This window comes from Lissotriton helveticus, chromosome 8, assembly GCF_964261635.1.
Source record: "Lissotriton helveticus chromosome 8, aLisHel1.1, whole genome shotgun sequence".
Taxonomy (NCBI): Eukaryota; Metazoa; Chordata; class Amphibia; order Caudata; family Salamandridae; genus Lissotriton; species Lissotriton helveticus.
This window is the reverse complement of record NC_136069.1, coordinates 61404488-61422009: the sequence shown is the minus strand read 5'-3', so window position 1 is coordinate 61422009 and position 17522 is coordinate 61404488. Positions and strand designations below refer to the sequence as shown.

Genomic DNA, 17522 nt, shown 5'->3' with positions numbered 1-17522 from the left:
AGATTGCGTGTGTTATCACGTGTTTCTAATTTTGTTTTAATTAGCATGTCTGTTTGTAAGGATCTCAATATTTCTGTGTGTATTTGAGTCCAATTAGATCTCTTAAAATCTGGTTTTATTAGATCATAAAGGGGTTTGACCCTTTCTGCGTAATTTGCAATATATGTTCTTCCGAAATTTAGGAAGCCTAGAATTGACTGTAGGTTTTTTAGTGTTCTAGGTGCTTGGAGTACGGCACATTTTTCTAGAAAATTGTCAGCCAGGCTTTTGCCTTCACTTGATAATTCATATCCTAAGAACAGGACTGTCAGATGGGCAATTCTGGATTTTTTAAAGTTGAATTTGTAACCCTCTGCTGCGAACCCAAGTATTATGGTGTTCACTCTCTTCAAGTGAGTCTCCAAGTCATCATCTGTTAAGTATATGTCGTCGACATATGATAATGCTTCGTCGTCATATATTTGTAGTAATTCTGTTACTCTCGCTGAGAATACTCCCGGGCTGTTCTTGTACCCCTGGGCTAACCGACAGAATTGTTTTTGAGTGCCATTTATTGAGAACGCAGACAAATATCTGCTCTCTGGTGCTATGTTTTGACAAAAGAATCCATTAGAGATGTCTAAGGTTGTTTTGTATTTTTTGCGCACTATGTTATTCATTAGTGCAGCACTATGTGAGTTTTGCACTGCAAAAGTTTTGCAACATGAGTTAAGGTGTCGGTAATCCAAAACTAGACGGTATGAATTGTCTGGTTTGGAGACCGGAAACAAAGGGTTGTTCATTTGTGAGGTGCAAGTTTCAATCACCCCCTGGTATTCTAGCTGATCTAGAATTTCTTTTACCTGTTTTTTAGCTTCTTGCTTAATTGGGTACTGCCTTTGTGCAGTAGGTTGTGATTTTAACTGGATTTTGTGAGGAGGAGAGTCCTCATCCCATCCTACGTGATTTTTATATAAAGCAGGAGCTAGAGCTACTGCCCACTTTCTAGCAAGTGTGTATTTTTTATGAATTGGGATGTGATTTGAGAAGGCAGGCATAATTACTTCTTCGAACATTTGCAAATATGGAGGGATGCACACCTTATTAAACCATTTTTTATATAATCCTCATTTTTATCATTCCTTTAGCGCGGTTGCGTGCAGATTGGCTATTAGGCATGCCCTACTGCCACTTGTTAAGAAACATGTAGAAGAGAAGGGACTAATATAGCCCCTAAACCAAATGCACAGCTTTGTGCCGCTATTTAGCGTGCACAATTTAATTCAAAATCCTTAGTTCTTTTTATCTTAATTATCCAACTTATGTCTGTATTTTAACTAATATTTTCCAAATGTTATTTCAATCCACTTTATCAAAAGTCCAACACTCGGGTTGTGGTGCCAATTTTCAGTTTTCTAGCATTCAGACAGTGCCAATCCTGGCCTTTTTGAAAGAACACGAGTAGTGCACAAAGTCCATCACAAGCAGTATTTTATTCAAGTTAAAAACCCAATGCATTTCGGGCCATTTCCAGCCCTTCTTCGGGGGTCACTACAAATGAACAAACAACATAAACAAATTATTAGCACTTTTCATTTTAAGTGAATAAAAATGTGACATACTTTCAACGTTTAACTCACTCCGTCAGTTTCAAAAGCCTAAACATTTCCCCATGGTACATGGTCCCTCTACGTCTTTCTCTTTTGCAGTTAAAGAATCAAACAATAAACCATTAGTGCTCAGGACGTGAGCCAACATTTCCGGTGTTGCTGCGTGTTAATTCATATTATCTAAATAATCATCCTTCCCTTCCGTTGTAAACCTCCCTCTAACCCTCTAATCACATCGCGCTGCCTCCAAATCATCAGCAGTGTTTAAAACCACTCTCTAAACTTTTAAACATGTACGGTACTGTTTTCGATTCTCTTCGTTATTACAACATTTCAAAAATCATTCTTCCCCTCCCACGCTTCTTACGACCTGCACACAAACCAAGTCTTCCCACTTTTCCCCGTACCTGCTTAATAAGTTAACAAACGTCTCCGGTTCTCGGCATGATTACTCCAAACAATTAGTAAATGTCGCGTCCCGCCCATTGCCTTTTAAACATTCCGCCCCTGCTTTATCCCTCCCGATTGGCCCAAAAGTCTAAGCTTTCCTTTACTATCTAACGCCTTGGTTTATGTAAGAACTACATTCCCCATAGTGCATGTCTGCAGTACATTATACTGTCCATAGAGTCCATAAATAAACAAGTGCCACATTCTACTACATGCCCATTTGTAAAACTGTACATGTGGTTTGTATCAGTGCATGTAATTTGGTTAGGACCCCTGTGATGAACTTCGATTTTTCCTCCGGTTGTGTTGGTCTTAAGGCATCCTTCTTTTTCTTGTTTATATCCAGTTTTTTAGACGGGTGCAAACCCTGTGTAGGGCTATAGTTACGAACATTTGCAAATATGGAGGGATGCACACCTTATTAAACCATTTTTTATATAATCCTCATTTTTATCATTCCTTTAGCGCGGTTGCGTGCAGATTGGCTATTAGGCATGCCCTACTGCCACTTGTTAAGAAACATGTAGAAGAGAAGGGACTAATATAGCCCCTAAACCAAATGCACAGCTTTGTGCCGCTATTTAGCGTGCACAATTTAATTCAAAATCCTTAGTTCTTTATATCTTAATTATCCAACTTATGTCTGTATTTTACCTAATATTTTCCAAATGTTATTTCAATCCACTTTATCAAAAGTCCAACACTCGGGTTGTGGTGCCAATTTTCAGTTTTCTAGCATTCAGACAGTGCCAATCCTGGCCTTTTTGAAAGAACACGAGTAGTGCACAAAGTCCATCACAAGCAGTATTTTATTCAAGTTAAAAACCCAATGCATTTCGGGCCATTTCCAGCCCTTCTTCGGGGGTCACTACAAATGAACAAACAACATAAACAAATTATTAGCACTTTTCATTTTAAGTGAATAAAAATGTGACATACTTTCAACGTTTAACTCACTCCGTCAGTTTCAAAAGCCTAAACATTTCCCCATGGTACATGGTCCCTCTACGTCTTTCTCTTTTGCAGTTAAATAATCAAACAATAAACCATTAGTGCTCAGGACTTGAGCCAACATTTCCGGTGTTGCTGCGTGTTAATTCATATTATCTAAATAATCATCCTTCCCTTCCGTTGTAAACCTCCCTCTAACCCTCTAATCACATCGCGCTGCCTCCAAATCATCAGCAGTGTTTAAAACCACTCTCTAAACTTTTAAACATGTACGGTACTGTTTTCGATTCTCTCCGTTATTACAACATTTCAAAAATCATTCTTCCCCTCCCACGCTTCTTACGACCTGCACACAAACCAAGTCTTCCCACTTTTCCCCGTACCTGCTTAATAAGTTAACAAACGTCTCCGGTTCTCGGCATGATTACTCCAAACAATTAGTAAATGTCGCGTCCCGCCCATTGCCTTTTAAACATTCCGCCCCTGCTTTATCCCTCCCGATTGGCCCAAAAGTCTAAGCTTTCCTTTACTATCTAACGCCTTGGTTTATGTAAGAACTACATTCCCCATAGTGCATGTCTGCAGTACATTATACTGTCCATAGAGTCCATAAATAAACAAGTGCCACATTCTACTACATGCGCATTTGTAAAACTGTACATGTGGTTTGTATCAGTGCATGTAATTTGGTTAGGACCCCTGTGATGAACTTCGATTTTTCCTCCGGTTGTGTTGGTCTTAAGGCATCCTTCTTTTTCTTGTTTATATCCAGTTTTTTAGACGGGTGCAAACCCTGTGTAGGGCTATAGTTACGAACATTTGCAAATATGGAGGGATGCACACCTTATTAAACCATTTTTTATATAATCCTCATTTTTATCATTCCTTTAGCGCGGTTGCGTGCAGATTGGCTATTAGGCATGCCCTATTGCCACTTGTTAAGAAACATGTAGAAGAGAAGGGACTAATATAGCTCCTAAACCAAATGCACAGCTTTGTGCCGCTATTTAGCGTGCACAATTTAATTCAAAATCCTTAGTTCTTTATATCTTAATTATCCAACTTATGTCTGTATTTTAACTAATATTTTCCAAATGTTATTTCAATCCACTTTATCAAAAGTCCAACACTCGGGTTGTGGTGCCAATTTTCAGTTTTCTTGCATTCAGACAGTGCCAATCCTGGCCTTTTTGAAAGAACACGAGTAGTGCACAAAGTCCATCACAAGCAGTATTTTATTCAAGTTAAAAACCCAATGCATTTCGGGCCATTTCCAGCCCTTCTTCGGGGGTCACTACAAATGAACAAACAACATAAACAAATTATTAGCACTTTTCATTTTAAGTGAATAAAAATGTGACATACTTTCAACGTTTAACTCACTCCGTCAGTTTCAAAAGCCTAAACATTTCCCCATGGTACATGGTCCCTCTACGTCTTTCTCTTTTGCAGTTAAAGAATCAAACAATAAACCATTAGTGCTCAGGACGTGAGCCAACATTTCCGGTGTTGCTGCGTGTTAATTCATATTATCTAAATAATCATCCTTCCCTTCCGTTGTAAACCTCCCTCTAACCCTCTAATCACATCGCGCTGCCTCCAAATCATCAGCAGTGTTTAAAACCACTCTCTAAACTTTTAAACATGTACGGTACTATGTAACTATAGCCCTACACAGGGTTTGCACCCGTCTAAAAAACTGGATATAAACAAGAAAAAGAAGGATGCCTTAAGACCAACACAACCGGAGGAAAAATCGAAGTTTATCACAGGGGTCCTAACCAAATTACATGCACTGATACAAACCACATGTACAGTTTTACAAATGCGCATGTAGTAGAATGTGGCACTTGTTTATTTATGGACTCTATGGACAGTATAATGTACTGCAGACATGCACTATGGGGAATGTAGTTCTTACATAAACCAAGGCGTTAGATAGTAAAGGAAAGCTTAGACTTTTGGGCCAATCGGGAGGGATAAAGCAGGGGCGGAATGTTTAAAAGGCAATGGGCGGGACGCGACATTTACTAATTGTTTGGAGTAATCATGCCGAGAACCGGAGACGTTTGTTAACTTATTAAGCAGGTACGGGGAAAAGTGGGAAGACTTGGTTTGTGTGCAGGTCGTAAGAAGCGTGGGAGGGGAAGAATGATTTTTGAAATGTTGTAATAACGGAGAGAATCGAAAACAGTACCGTACATGTTTAAAAGTTTAGAGAGTGGTTTTAAACACTGCTGATGATTTGGAGGCAGCGCGATGTGATTAGAGGGTTAGAGGGAGGTTTACAACGGAAGGGAAGGATGATTATTTAGATAATATGAATTAACACGCAGCAACACCGGAAATGTTGGCTCACGTCCTGAGCACTAATGGTTTATTGTTTGATTCTTTAACTGCAAAAGAGAAAGACGTAGAGGGACCATGTACCATGGGGAAATGTTTAGGCTTTTGAAACTGACGGAGTGAGTTAAACGTTGAAAGTATGTCACATTTTTATTCACTTAAAATGAAAAGTGCTAATAATTTGTTTATGTTGTTTGTTCATTTGTAGTGACCCCCGAAGAAGGGCTGGAAATGGCCCGAAATGCATTGGGTTTTTAACTTGAATAAAATACTGCTTGTGATGGACTTTGTGCACTACTCGTGTTCTTTCAAAAAGGCCAGGATTGGCACTGTCTGAATGCTAGAAAACTGAAAATTGGCACCACAACCCGAGTGTTGGACTTTTGATAAAGTGGATTGAAATAACATTTGGAAAGTATTAGTTAAAATACAGACATAAGTTGGATAATTAAGATATAAAGAACTAAGGATTTTGAATTAAATTGTGCACGCTAAATAGCGGCACAAAGCTGTGCATTTGGTTTAGGGGCTATATTAGTCCCTTCTCTTCTACATAATTACTTCTTCGCCATGAGGGCACTCGCTGACAAATTCTGGTGGCCAGTCTTTTTCAGCTAGAAGGATGTCATAGCCCCTGGAGAGATTATCCCAAAATAGTCCCCTTATTTTTCTAGTCTTATCTCCCTCTATATGTAATGTTATTTCGTATATTTTGTGAGGTTTGCTAACTCTGGTGTCTGCAGTTTCCACTTGAAGATATTCATTCGTGTCCACTGTCTCCAGATGATTCATAAGGACTTTGCGAGCTATGCTCACTTCTGCTGCGCTGTCTAGCATTGTCTGAGCCCATTCTCCGTTTTTCAGTTGTGTCCTCAGTATTCTCGGCATTGTTAACTACCTTGATACTGGCTACCTTCTTTTTTGGAAATTGTAATATCTTTTTTAGCTGAGCAGGTTCCTTGTCTTTGGACTTGGCGTGCTCTTCTCTTTGTTCTGATCGTCCTCTTCTTTCCGATTTCTGCGAGGAAGTCTGAAAAGATTGAGAGGGACGTGTATCAATGTCTTGATATCTATCAGGCTTTTTTATATTATCCCTATTTCTAAGGTTATATCTTTTCCCAGAGGGGTCACTCTGGGGTGACCTGTGTCTTTGGGTCGGAGATTTTTCTCTTCGCCTTGGAGACCTGCCTCTGGACTGGAATTTCTTTTCTTTAGGATTGGATTGTTTGTTTCCATCCCAGCTCTTTTTCTGTGATGTTGAATTATTATTAAAAAATATTTTTTCAGGACTTTCAATCAGTTGTGGTTTTACTGGTATTCCACCTAGACTATCTCTACCTAGTTCCTCATAGGATTTTTCTATGATTCTGGCAATTTCAGCTGGTTGGTCTGCTATATCTGTCTCCTTTAACCTCTGGCGGATCGCCACGTTTGCTGCTTCTCCCTTTATGTTGGCTAATAATATAGCTGAGACCTGCTTGAAGTCTTTTAGTAATTTCATACCAAGAGTTAAAGCGGGTTCTGGACCATATTCGTCTTGAATTTGTTTTAGCACATCTGGTATTACCGAAATGGATGGAACACCGTGCGTTTTTGTGTAAATTGAAGCAAAGACTGTACCCCAAGTGTCACAGTCCTCAATGTGTGGTGCGATTCCCATTGGAAGACAGATAGTCAGAATCCTGTGTTTTTCTAACGGGGTGGTGTCAGGAAACACCGCCTCTATTTGGGTTATTTTCTGTGCCAACCAGAATGGTATTTGTTCCCGTTTAGCTGGTACTTTACCTAGGCAGGACTGTATGTTCTGTGGTGTAATTTTATTTGTGTTCCCCTGGTGAGGGGTCAGCTGTGGAATTTTAATTGCTGGCTGAATTGTAGAAGTCCGCATCACATACTGGACTAATTGTCTATGTATTTTTATTAATTGTTTTAGCTGTGTTAAAAGGTTTGCTGCAGACATCCCGTCGATGTCTGGATGTGGTGTGTATCCGGCTAGGACCGGCCACGTTGCTCCTGGTCTACCTAAGGGACCGAGCCTGGTGATGTGATTATTATGTTTTAGGGCGCCATCAAATAAGAGCAGGTGCTCTTGAAATTTGAGTGGTACTTCCACCTCCTCGAAAGGAGTGTACGTTTCAGGAGGTTCCTCTATTTTGTAATAGTGGAAGTACTTTGTTACAGCATTTGCTGCTGGAAAATTTATCCATGAATAGTATACCTCTGTCTGCCGATATTCGTGTGCCTCAATTACGAATATGACTGTACCACCTCTAGGTGTCAGTCCATTTTCTATAAGTTTTAAGGTTATAGATTTCCTTTTGATGACCGGGATGAGTATTATATCCTGGTCTGCGTCTTGCAGTGCTGCATCAGCTGCTGCGAGTTCAGTTGCTAATCTAACTGTCTCTCTTTCTTCATCACTGTCTACCATTTTACTGACAGGATGGTTACTTTGTTTGTTTGCAGATCAGGTTTCTTATGGAAACAAAGATTCGATGCACAATATTCTGGAACAGTATATCCTTCAACGTTGACTATACCAAGAACCATACATAGGAGTTCCCTCCTGCGAGGTCTGGCGGATATTACCTTTCACCCACTCCAGACGTCTTTGGAGTATTATGGGAAAAGGGGTCTGAGTGAGAAAGCACGACTGAGTTACTTTAAATGTCTTACGTTAGTTTTATCGCCCTTTCCAAACACGTTGGGCGCCATGTAGTGTAGTTCCTATTATCCCAATAGGCTCTGCGCATTGGAATAATACCTTCAATAGTATAGTCCTAGACCAGACGTTAACGAGGTCTACTACTGTCGATATTAGACTTAAAGTTTTGGGTTTGCCAGCTAGCTCAGAGTTCACTAGAAACTTTCTCGAATGTTCAGGAAGGAATTAACTTCCCTGATTAGACAAGAAGGGATTTAGTTTCTGACAACCATAGAACATGACAACTTTGCTCTCCCCTAATCAAGAGTGTATCTCGAGAGTCGTGTGAACAAAAGGCAATTTATTTTACTCAGTCAGTACGTGCATTCTTAGTCTCATCAGATTGTAGAGAAAAGGAAGAGACGGGCGTGTTAAATAAAAGATGTTATTTATTGATCAGTCTCTTTTCTCATACAAGAGAAATGGATCGATATTATTGCAATACTTATCGTTAAGTAAAGTGCATACATTAAAAGCAGAAGTATAAAATAATACTGTAAAAACATTGATATGGTTTCTAAGCCATATGAAGGTTTAAAATGAATAAAATATATTACATACACATATACATTTGACTAAACGTACTCAACTGGTGTTTCTAGATACGCCTACCCCGTGTACCTGACCTAAGCCTAATACGTGGGCGGGAATAGAAAGTTTCAGTTTAAGTTAAGTTTGTTTTGCCAAGTGACTGACTAAAGAATTCTCTGTGAGGGGTTATTCAGTTCTGTACCTGGAAGTTAGGATGAATGAGGGATGGTATCTCTCTTCTCTGCTCTCGATATTCCAGGCTGCCTGCGAGGGCTACCCAGAAACGCCGGTGCTGGATTTCTCGGCAGGAGAAAGCAGCGCGTCTCGTTCTCAGCGCGTCAGGAAGGCGGGGCTGCGCCAGCGGGGTCTGCTCTGCTCTGGGCTTCGGCAAGTATGGCTGCTCCGTCTCGTCACCACCGCGTGTGTTTGCATAGGGCAATATCGGTAATATTTATACCTTTAAGGTGCCGAGATTGACGTAAGGATGGACATAGATACGTCAATAAGGATGTCATACGACCAGGTCGTTAGCACATTCTTTTGCTGAAGTTCTTGGTGAAATCAAAACAATGGCCGCAGGGTTTTTCCCAGGTTGTCATAGGTTTGATTTGTTATGAGAACTCCGTATGCCTTATCAGGGGCTGGAGGAATATCGCTTGTCTAATTAGATCGCAAGCGTTATGACCTAATCAGATAACACGTTCCTGTGCCGTAGTGTGGCTTCGTCAGATAACGGTATCTGCATCATGGGGGTTTGCTGCCTCATGGGCTGACTGCTAGTTAACTTGCTGGTTTGTTAACCAGAATAGGGTCAGGAATAGGGGGATCGATTCAGAACCTATAGGAATACATCACACTATCAGTTTCTCTTTTGTTTTGGTTCTTTCCTTTCTCCTTTTGCTCTCTCACTTTGTCAATTTTCCTCTTTTCTTCATTTTTTAAAATTCCTATCTTTCAAATCTTCTTGGTTCCAACCATTAGTTTTCTTTCACCATTTCTTTGATTTCAACTCTTTCTTTTTTCTTTATCATTTTTTCGTATCTTCTTTCTTTCATTGCTCCTTTTTAGGGCTCGCCTGCTGATCGCTTGCGCATAGCTGGCGAGCTATATTGTGGCTTAAACAGAGCTTAACCATCTCGGCGATTTGTTGCAGTGCCCGAGAAACATAAGCTCAATGCGCAAGCGCATTGGCAAAAAGCGCGTGCACATCAAAGCCACCAGCACATCAAAGCCTCCCTCCCACAGGCATCTCAGCTTCCCCCAGCCGGCATTTCTCCTCCCCTAATTATTCACTGCACGGCCGGCCGGCACATCAAAGGCTGCTGCTCCCGGCCCCTATTCTTCCCTTCTTGCCTCTCCCCGCCCCCCCTCCCCACCACAGCAAGGGCTTGTTTTCTACAGTATTCGGACTCTGTCTCTTTCATGCGCATTGTTGACCTATAATAAGCCGTCAATAAACTAGTGCTTATTCATAGTAATCTCGGAATTTACTTGTGATAAAGTAATTCATGCACGCCTGTTTGGCCGTCTTTGTAATCTATACTTCAATGTGTTTATCCTGAAAGACCTTGCGTGTATGGAACACTATTTTCATTAAAAGACCAATATCGGAATTCTGTTGCAACAAAGTAGTCTCTGTTTAAAACTCATGCACGCCTGTATTGGCTATCTTTGTAAAATATGCATCTTTCATTTATTTACGGTCCCGAGTCGGTGTCTTTCATAGAAGGGTTCAGACGAGCAGTTTCGCCACCACTGTCGGCCAAACATTACGATTATCAATATGCTTTGATTTGTTTCCTGACCCTCGCTGTGTAGTTTAACAAGCCCATTCCCAGTGGTGAGGGAATCGGCGCAGCGCCTGATTCTTTTGTGAGAAGTGGTTAATTATTGTTTGTATTAAGGTTAAGAGCTTTACAAAGAGTTTCGCCATAACTACCGGCCAAATTTTACCACCGTCTTTGTGTTTAGTAAGGTGATTCAGACACCCTGACCCTCAATGTGGTCTTGAATACGCCTGTTAATGATCGTTTATATCAGGGTTAAGAGCTGTACAAAGAGTTTCGCCATTACTACCGGCCATACTCTATCACCGTCTTTGTGTTTCGCAAGCTTTTAAAGACACCATGACCCTCAATGTGGTCTTAAATACGCCCGTTTTGAGGGCAAATTTTTCGATGGGTACATCAATGTGTATCTTTGAGATGTAGATCTGGATAGGCCTGCGGTAGGCCTGCGGTTGCCCTGCACATTGGCCAGGTACCGCCCTGCCGTCTGTTGGAATGGTCTATTCGGCTTCTTTTAGAACCCCCGGAGAGAAGTCTTGCCCAGGTCCTATTTGACATAGGCTTGCCACCGCCATCTGTCGTGAGCCCGCACACCCAGCTGGGCCTGGCACCCGGTGGCGGCACAATACTATGTAGTTAGAGATGGGATCTTTATGTTTATGCACTACCCAAGATTGGCCTCTTTATGCCAGCTGTGTCTCCTTTCTTTTGACTAGTTCCCTTGATTTACTCAGGATCCAATGTTTGTGTATTATTGGATTTGTTCTCCAGTTTACCTGTTCCTTAGATCCACTCAGACAGGATTTTTCCCAATTCAGTTTCAGAGTAAGTTTAAACTATTGCAAATTACAAATTAAATAAATTATTTAAGTATAAATTTTTTTAAAAAAATTAAAAGCCATTGTTATTTGTAATATCAATACATCTAAGTCACGTAAATACAAAACATGTTGCATTACAAATGCTATAGGTGTCACATTTGCGAAAGTTATAACTATTAGCATTGTAAATGACAAAGCTATTAATTTAGCTATTTTAAAAAATAACACATAAATAAAAAAAAATCATTTATAAGACCAATAGCCCAAACTTTCCTAATGCGAGCCCTATTGCATTTCCAATGCTTGTTTCTTTCCTATCCATTGAATATTTTTATTCCACCTTTCCCAATATTTCGGTTTCCTCCCACTGTCATACTACACACCACCTTTCTTTCGTTTTGATTTCTTAGTTAATAAATGATAAAAGGCAAATTAAGTTGTATAGACAGATTATTATTCCCCTGTACCCATGTGGAATGGCAGTCCCAGCAACAAGTACCTAATTCTTTTATTATTCCTTCAGAACTTCATGGAAAATCTTGATTTTTAGCTAAAATGTTTAAACAGTTGTTCTATGAGAGTGCCATTTTGGCTTTTGTTTTTTAAGAAATGTTCTACCTTGTCGGCTGGTTGGGCTCTCTCTTCGCTTGCTCGATACCATCATTCAATCAGGGATTTGTAAAGCACGGCTACTCACCCGTAAGGCTCTCAAGGAACTGAAGGGGGGAGTCGAGGCTGCTGATCCGTCTGGGTGTGGAGGTTCAGGCGAGGAGCCAGGTATTGAGGTCCTTACTGAATTGGGTACCATTAGAGGTTACATTTGGCATAGGACAGTACATTTGGTTTCAGACGACTCTATTGCTTCATTGTTTTGATCTTGAGGAGCTCTTTATGTCGGGTGCCGGACTCAACGCATACCTTTTAAGCATATTCATAATGCTCCTGGTATTTTGCGATGGATAAGAAGCATGGGTAGTTTAGAAAGCACACATTAGAATTGGTTTAGGTAACCAGGGATTGTAAATTCAGTTTTTCCTCGTCATTGTTATTATGATTGTCATGTATATTGCATGAAATAAAGACTTAACAACAAATATAAGAAGACATTGTAACTCAATTCAATTCAAACATCTTTATTCGGTTATAATGACAATAACCATAAAAGCACATCAATGTACATAATTAAAAGAATGATTTCTGAGCCAACAAAGTACACACTTACCAATCACATTTTCATTGATTTCCTAAGGTTAAAAACATTTTTTAGAAACGCAAGAACAGATGCGCTAACAAATTAATTTTCTAAAAGTTGCAATGCTAAAAATGTGGATCGGCAACGTCTCAAACCTAGTTTCTTTAACACAGGAATAATCCATCTGTTTCTTGATGTCTCATAAAATGTACTCAAGAGGATGCTAGAACAATAATTAGTAGGAAACAATAGCCATCAAACATTCTAATCCTTAAGGGAGGACAAGAGATTCTCTGACTAATGTATGGTAATCCATTCAGAATTTATATAGGAATGTCACATATCAAACATAAATAGGAACCCCAAATCCCCAGGGGCACTATTAACAAGTACCTATATCTATACTCTACTTGTGCAAAGGAAAGGTTAAATGCTGCGTCAGGCTGTTCTGAAAATCCAAATGCTGTTTGTTTCCATTCTTTTCTGTAGGACGTTATGAAAGTAACATGCAGCAGAGATCTTTTCCTGCACAATAACGATGCCTGCATTTTCTTTCAGCTCAAATTGGTACAAGTCGCTCGACTAGTAACTGCGAGCTGGCCCTACCCGATGGTTATGTTGCCTTCATATACCTGTTAGTGCAATGGATTTTCTGGAAAATTTAACAGGGCAGGGACACCAGATTGCAAGGGTGAGTCCCTGTGGAAGGTATTGTTTGGAATCAACCTTTGGGGTGTAAACTGAGGTGTGGTTCACTAAATGTGTGCTCCTTTTCTGCAGGTGGCGATGCTCTTGGCCAGCACAGATGCTGAAGTGCAGAAAGCTCTTGAACCGTCTTCCTGCAGGCTCATCCCACAGCCGTCCCACCGGGAGTAGGTACTTGGTAAGAGGATCTTGTACAGCCACCGAAAACATTCAAGGACAGAGGACGGTTCATATGGTCATAATTAATGCTAACTGCCAGGGAAAATCCTTGTAGATTATCTTGAAAAGACCTAATTGAACCCTCTCTTACCTCTACCGATCTATCACGGTATTAAAGTTTCCTGCCTGTCTCTTAATTTCAACTTCCTTTTGATGTTAATGGTCTCAGATCTTATTGTTGTTCGTGAAGGCGAGTAGACACCCTGGTGTCGTCTGCCAGCTTGATGGCTCTATTGTGAAGAACAGTAGAGTTTGAAGGTCACTTGAGGCTGGCTGAAGCAGGAGTGCAGGTCATTCCAGGTACTAAAGAACGAAGGCCTTACCTGCGTCCTTGGACATCTATCTGTGGATGTTGAGCTTCGGCCCATGCTGGAGATGTTTATGCACTATCAAAGCTTAGCCATCGACAATGTCCAGCATCAATAGAAGCTTGGTCGTTTGGGAAGAAGCAGCCCGCTGAGGGTTCCTGGAGAAAGGCCCAGCTCTCTCTGGTCCTGGTGTCAAGCTATCCTGGAATCGTAGTGGTTGCCTTCTAAGGATCTGGCTAGAAATGGCTTGGTTGTTCATATTGTTGTTAGTGCTTCTGGAGGAAATTGTGGACAACTGCGGCGAGCATTGCCCGGAGACACTGGCTGAGGTCTGATTCTGTAGAATGCCATGCAGCTGGAGAACATCACAAAACTAAGAAGTTATAGTGCACATAATACAGTGGGCGATTCTTTGGCGGTGCAGATATCCATCCCTGTGTTAGCATCATTTGTTAATTGGAGTACGGTGGCCTCTGACTATCAGCTGAGCACGGAGGAAGGGACTGGAGGAGAACGCCACACAGATGTTGTAGACTCAATTGCGCTTTTTTGCAAGATGATGGGGGACTTAGAGGAACAGCAATAAATATTACATTTCATTTTTTATGAGCAAAACCCTACACTTAGGGATATTAGCAGTAGGATTTAGTTAATTATGAGTTTATGCCAAAAAAAGTTCATACTGAATATTAGGTTTACATTTTTTAAAGCATTGTCCTGCAGCCAGTGCCAGATATATTATATTATTCTAGTAGGAGCACTGCAAAAAGATTTGCCCGACGTATTAGAGCCATGAAATGTATCCATGAGGGATTTCCAAGGGATATGGAAGCTATCAGTAAATATGGCATTGTTCTGTGTGAACACTGCTTGCCAGATGTGAGTTAAACTGTGTCTTGAGCAGTGTCATATAATCATGGTCCAATGCTGGGTTTCATTTTCCAGTCGCCATTGCAGTACATTTGCAGCTAAATGTAATATTATCGGGCAGCACCCTCCGGTCAATAGATAATGTTATATTTTTTTATACTTCTGACAGTTTTGTACACTGGACAGTGCAATTTATAGAAATCTTGCAATATAATCAATATATCATTAATTTTCGATTTTTGAAAGACTCTAATTAGATTTATGAAATTAATAGTCCCATAAATGTGAGATTTTGACAAGTGTTTTAGCAGCACTATAAACAATTGCATTCAGGGCACTGACATTGTGCCAGTGGAGGAACAAATTATACAGCAAGGTTGAATTCAAGAAAAGCCAAATTAGGCAGAACATGTTGTGGCAATATTAGCTGTTTGTCGTTTTAGCACACTTGGCAAATGTTTCATACCATTGGTACCAGAGTAAAACCAGAATACAGCAATCAGCAACTGAAAGTGCCCAGTGAAACTTTGCAAACAGTTGCACCACATCTGGGGTTTTTAAGTCACTTTTCATCCGTTCGAGCTAGAATATTTTTTTTGTTGAAATCTGCAAATTAGGAATCAGTTGGCGGATTATGTGGCAAGTGTGGTAAAATCATATTTCTATAGAAACTGCCAAAGCCTCAGGATTGCACTATCCCAGTGGCCTTGATTATATATTTATTCTATGAGCACTATGGTACATTCAATAATTGCCAGATACTAGACTTAATTATTTTTGGTAGCATTGCTTCTTTGTTAATACTAAGTGATAGATTTATTTTGTCAACACAGTTTTTCAATCTGTGCCAAATTGCACATTCCATTACTCTTTTAACACTGCTTTACTTCAGAGGCCAGAATTTATATTGCATTATTCAGGGAACACTAGCTTCATTCAGTGCCTTGTTTTATATTCAGTGGGTCTGTATGCACTGTGTTATACCCTACTTAGTTGTTATTACATGTATTCCAGCCCTGCTGCTCCTAGCTGCTCAGCCAGAGTGTGAGATGGTCATGGAATGTTGGTGTGCCTGTGATGCGTGGAATGCCTGGGTGTCTGAATGGATGAGCGTTGGCAGTTAGAGATGGGCTGAGCAGCTAGGCAGGCTGCTCCTGGTGGGGCTGGTACCACACTATGCTGGCTGGAGTCAAGACTGATGTAATCTGAACTGAGAGATAATAAAGAAGACTTGAATGTACATCCTGGCTCCTGGTGTCTACCTTCATAGGACACAACACACTGTCTGATTATTTTGTGACCACAGCTTTACATCCAAGCCAGGTTTTAAATCTGAATATTCTGTGTAAAGTGTCATGTTGGATGTAACTATTTGTGACCAGTATTGAGTTTATTTAATTATAAATGTATTTTATGAATATTTTAGTATATTCTGTCATATTAATTTTATTTGCTTTCTTTGTCCTTCAAATTATGTCTTTCAAATTCTGGGAGGAAGATTGTTCTTTTCACAAGTAGATGCTGTTTAGTGTTTTTTGAACGATGCCAAGACAGCTGACTTCACAGGGCCCTCTGAGACATATGCCCACAAAAGTGTTGTGCCAGATTTGTGCATTTTGGAATAATGGAGTATATAACAGGGTCTTTAAAGCCCCCTATTTATACAATGTCAATGGAAGCAGTCCATTTAAAAGTTTGTGACCTAATTGAAGATATCGAAAGGGCATGCCCGCTTCAAAGATTTTTTTGTTAGTAAGTTCTTCAAGGTAATTTTAAATTTCTCTTAAGTTAAAATGTATTGCATGCCTAATTGTTTCATGAACAAGGTTTGCTTTATCGTGGCCATGAATAAAAAAGAAAAACAAAATTTAGAATCATTCATATGTAGTTCCAAATATACTCAGTCATTGTTATGATGCTAAACACGATAATAAAGCGCCCAGGTCTCAACATCTCATAAGTCCATAGTTTTATGACACAGATCCATGATATTTGCGTCCATTTAATGAAAATTTTTGATTTTGTATAGAAGAGCTAGGATGGAACTACACCGCCTCCTGAACTATCGGTCTGTAAGAACTAACGTCTCATACATTGAAGAGATGACGATTTAATGCAAATCCAACATCATCTTCCTACAGAAGACATGGTTTGCGCACTCAGTTCGCCTACTCCTGAGCATGCTCTCTTTATTGACGATCATGTTTGTGTGTCGGGGTTAGCTTTATTTTGTATCCTTGTGGGATCATAAAGTAAAACTCCACAAAGCTGACCTTGACTCACCGTAAAAATATGCCAGTGTGTCTAAGAATGTTTGTGGGGCAATGCATTGTGTGAGCCATGAAATAACAGGAGTTATTTGACAAGTGATGCCGCCGACAACGGGTTAATTTATCAACACCCTAGGAAGGCAACAGGATTTGGTTTGAATTATAACTCGAATGGTATCAGAATGTGTCTTCAAATGAGAATCCAGTTAATTCTGTTGAACTCTTCCAGCTACCTGAGGTTTATATCAACAGACAGGAACATTTTTGTCAAATACGCAGAGCAGAGTTACAACCAGCGGTGTCCACGTCATGGTGGAAATAAATTGGTGAAATAGAATATTCACCCATCTCCCTCTTTCTGCAGCTTCTCCCAGAGTTCTCCGAGCCGAGTTACTAGTAAGAATGTATATAGTACTTTGTACATCAAGTGAAAATTCCAAACTATTCAGTGATAATCCATTGAAGGCTATAAAATTAAATGTTTAGTGTAAGAATGTAGAACATATATTAGTATGTGATGTGGATCCAGGAACTGCAGGAAATCCCCTAGTGAAAATCAATTTTCAGCAGTGATAAACAGCAACAGAAAATGTAGTTTATTTTCCCCAATGTGATGGTTATTTTGATCGATTCGTACCCATTCTTCCAGACCTATGGTTCAGAAATCTAAGTACACATTAACTTACCTTGTCTTTTGAAGCAGGGATGGTGTTACATTCAGCGAATCAATTTACTGTGCAAGCTTACGACTCTCAATGATTGGTAACGCCCCAAATCAG

The 17522-nt window shown here is 40.1% G+C and overlaps 1 protein-coding gene across 2 annotated transcripts in view; it reads left to right on the top strand.

Annotated features, from left to right (window-relative positions):
* LOC144772359 (CD276 antigen homolog) overlaps positions 1-15715 on the top strand; it is a 177950-nt gene extending 162235 nt beyond the window's left edge. For both annotated transcript variants that reach the window (XM_078656623.1, XM_078656624.1), the window contains 2 exons: positions 12930-13062; positions 13152-15715. In XM_078656623.1, the coding sequence (XP_078512749.1) occupies positions 12930-13036 (107 nt within the window). In that variant the 3' untranslated portion in view covers positions 13037-13062; positions 13152-15715. The remainder of the gene's footprint in view (positions 1-12929; positions 13063-13151) is intronic.
* The last annotated feature ends 1807 nt before the right edge of the window (positions 15716-17522 follow it).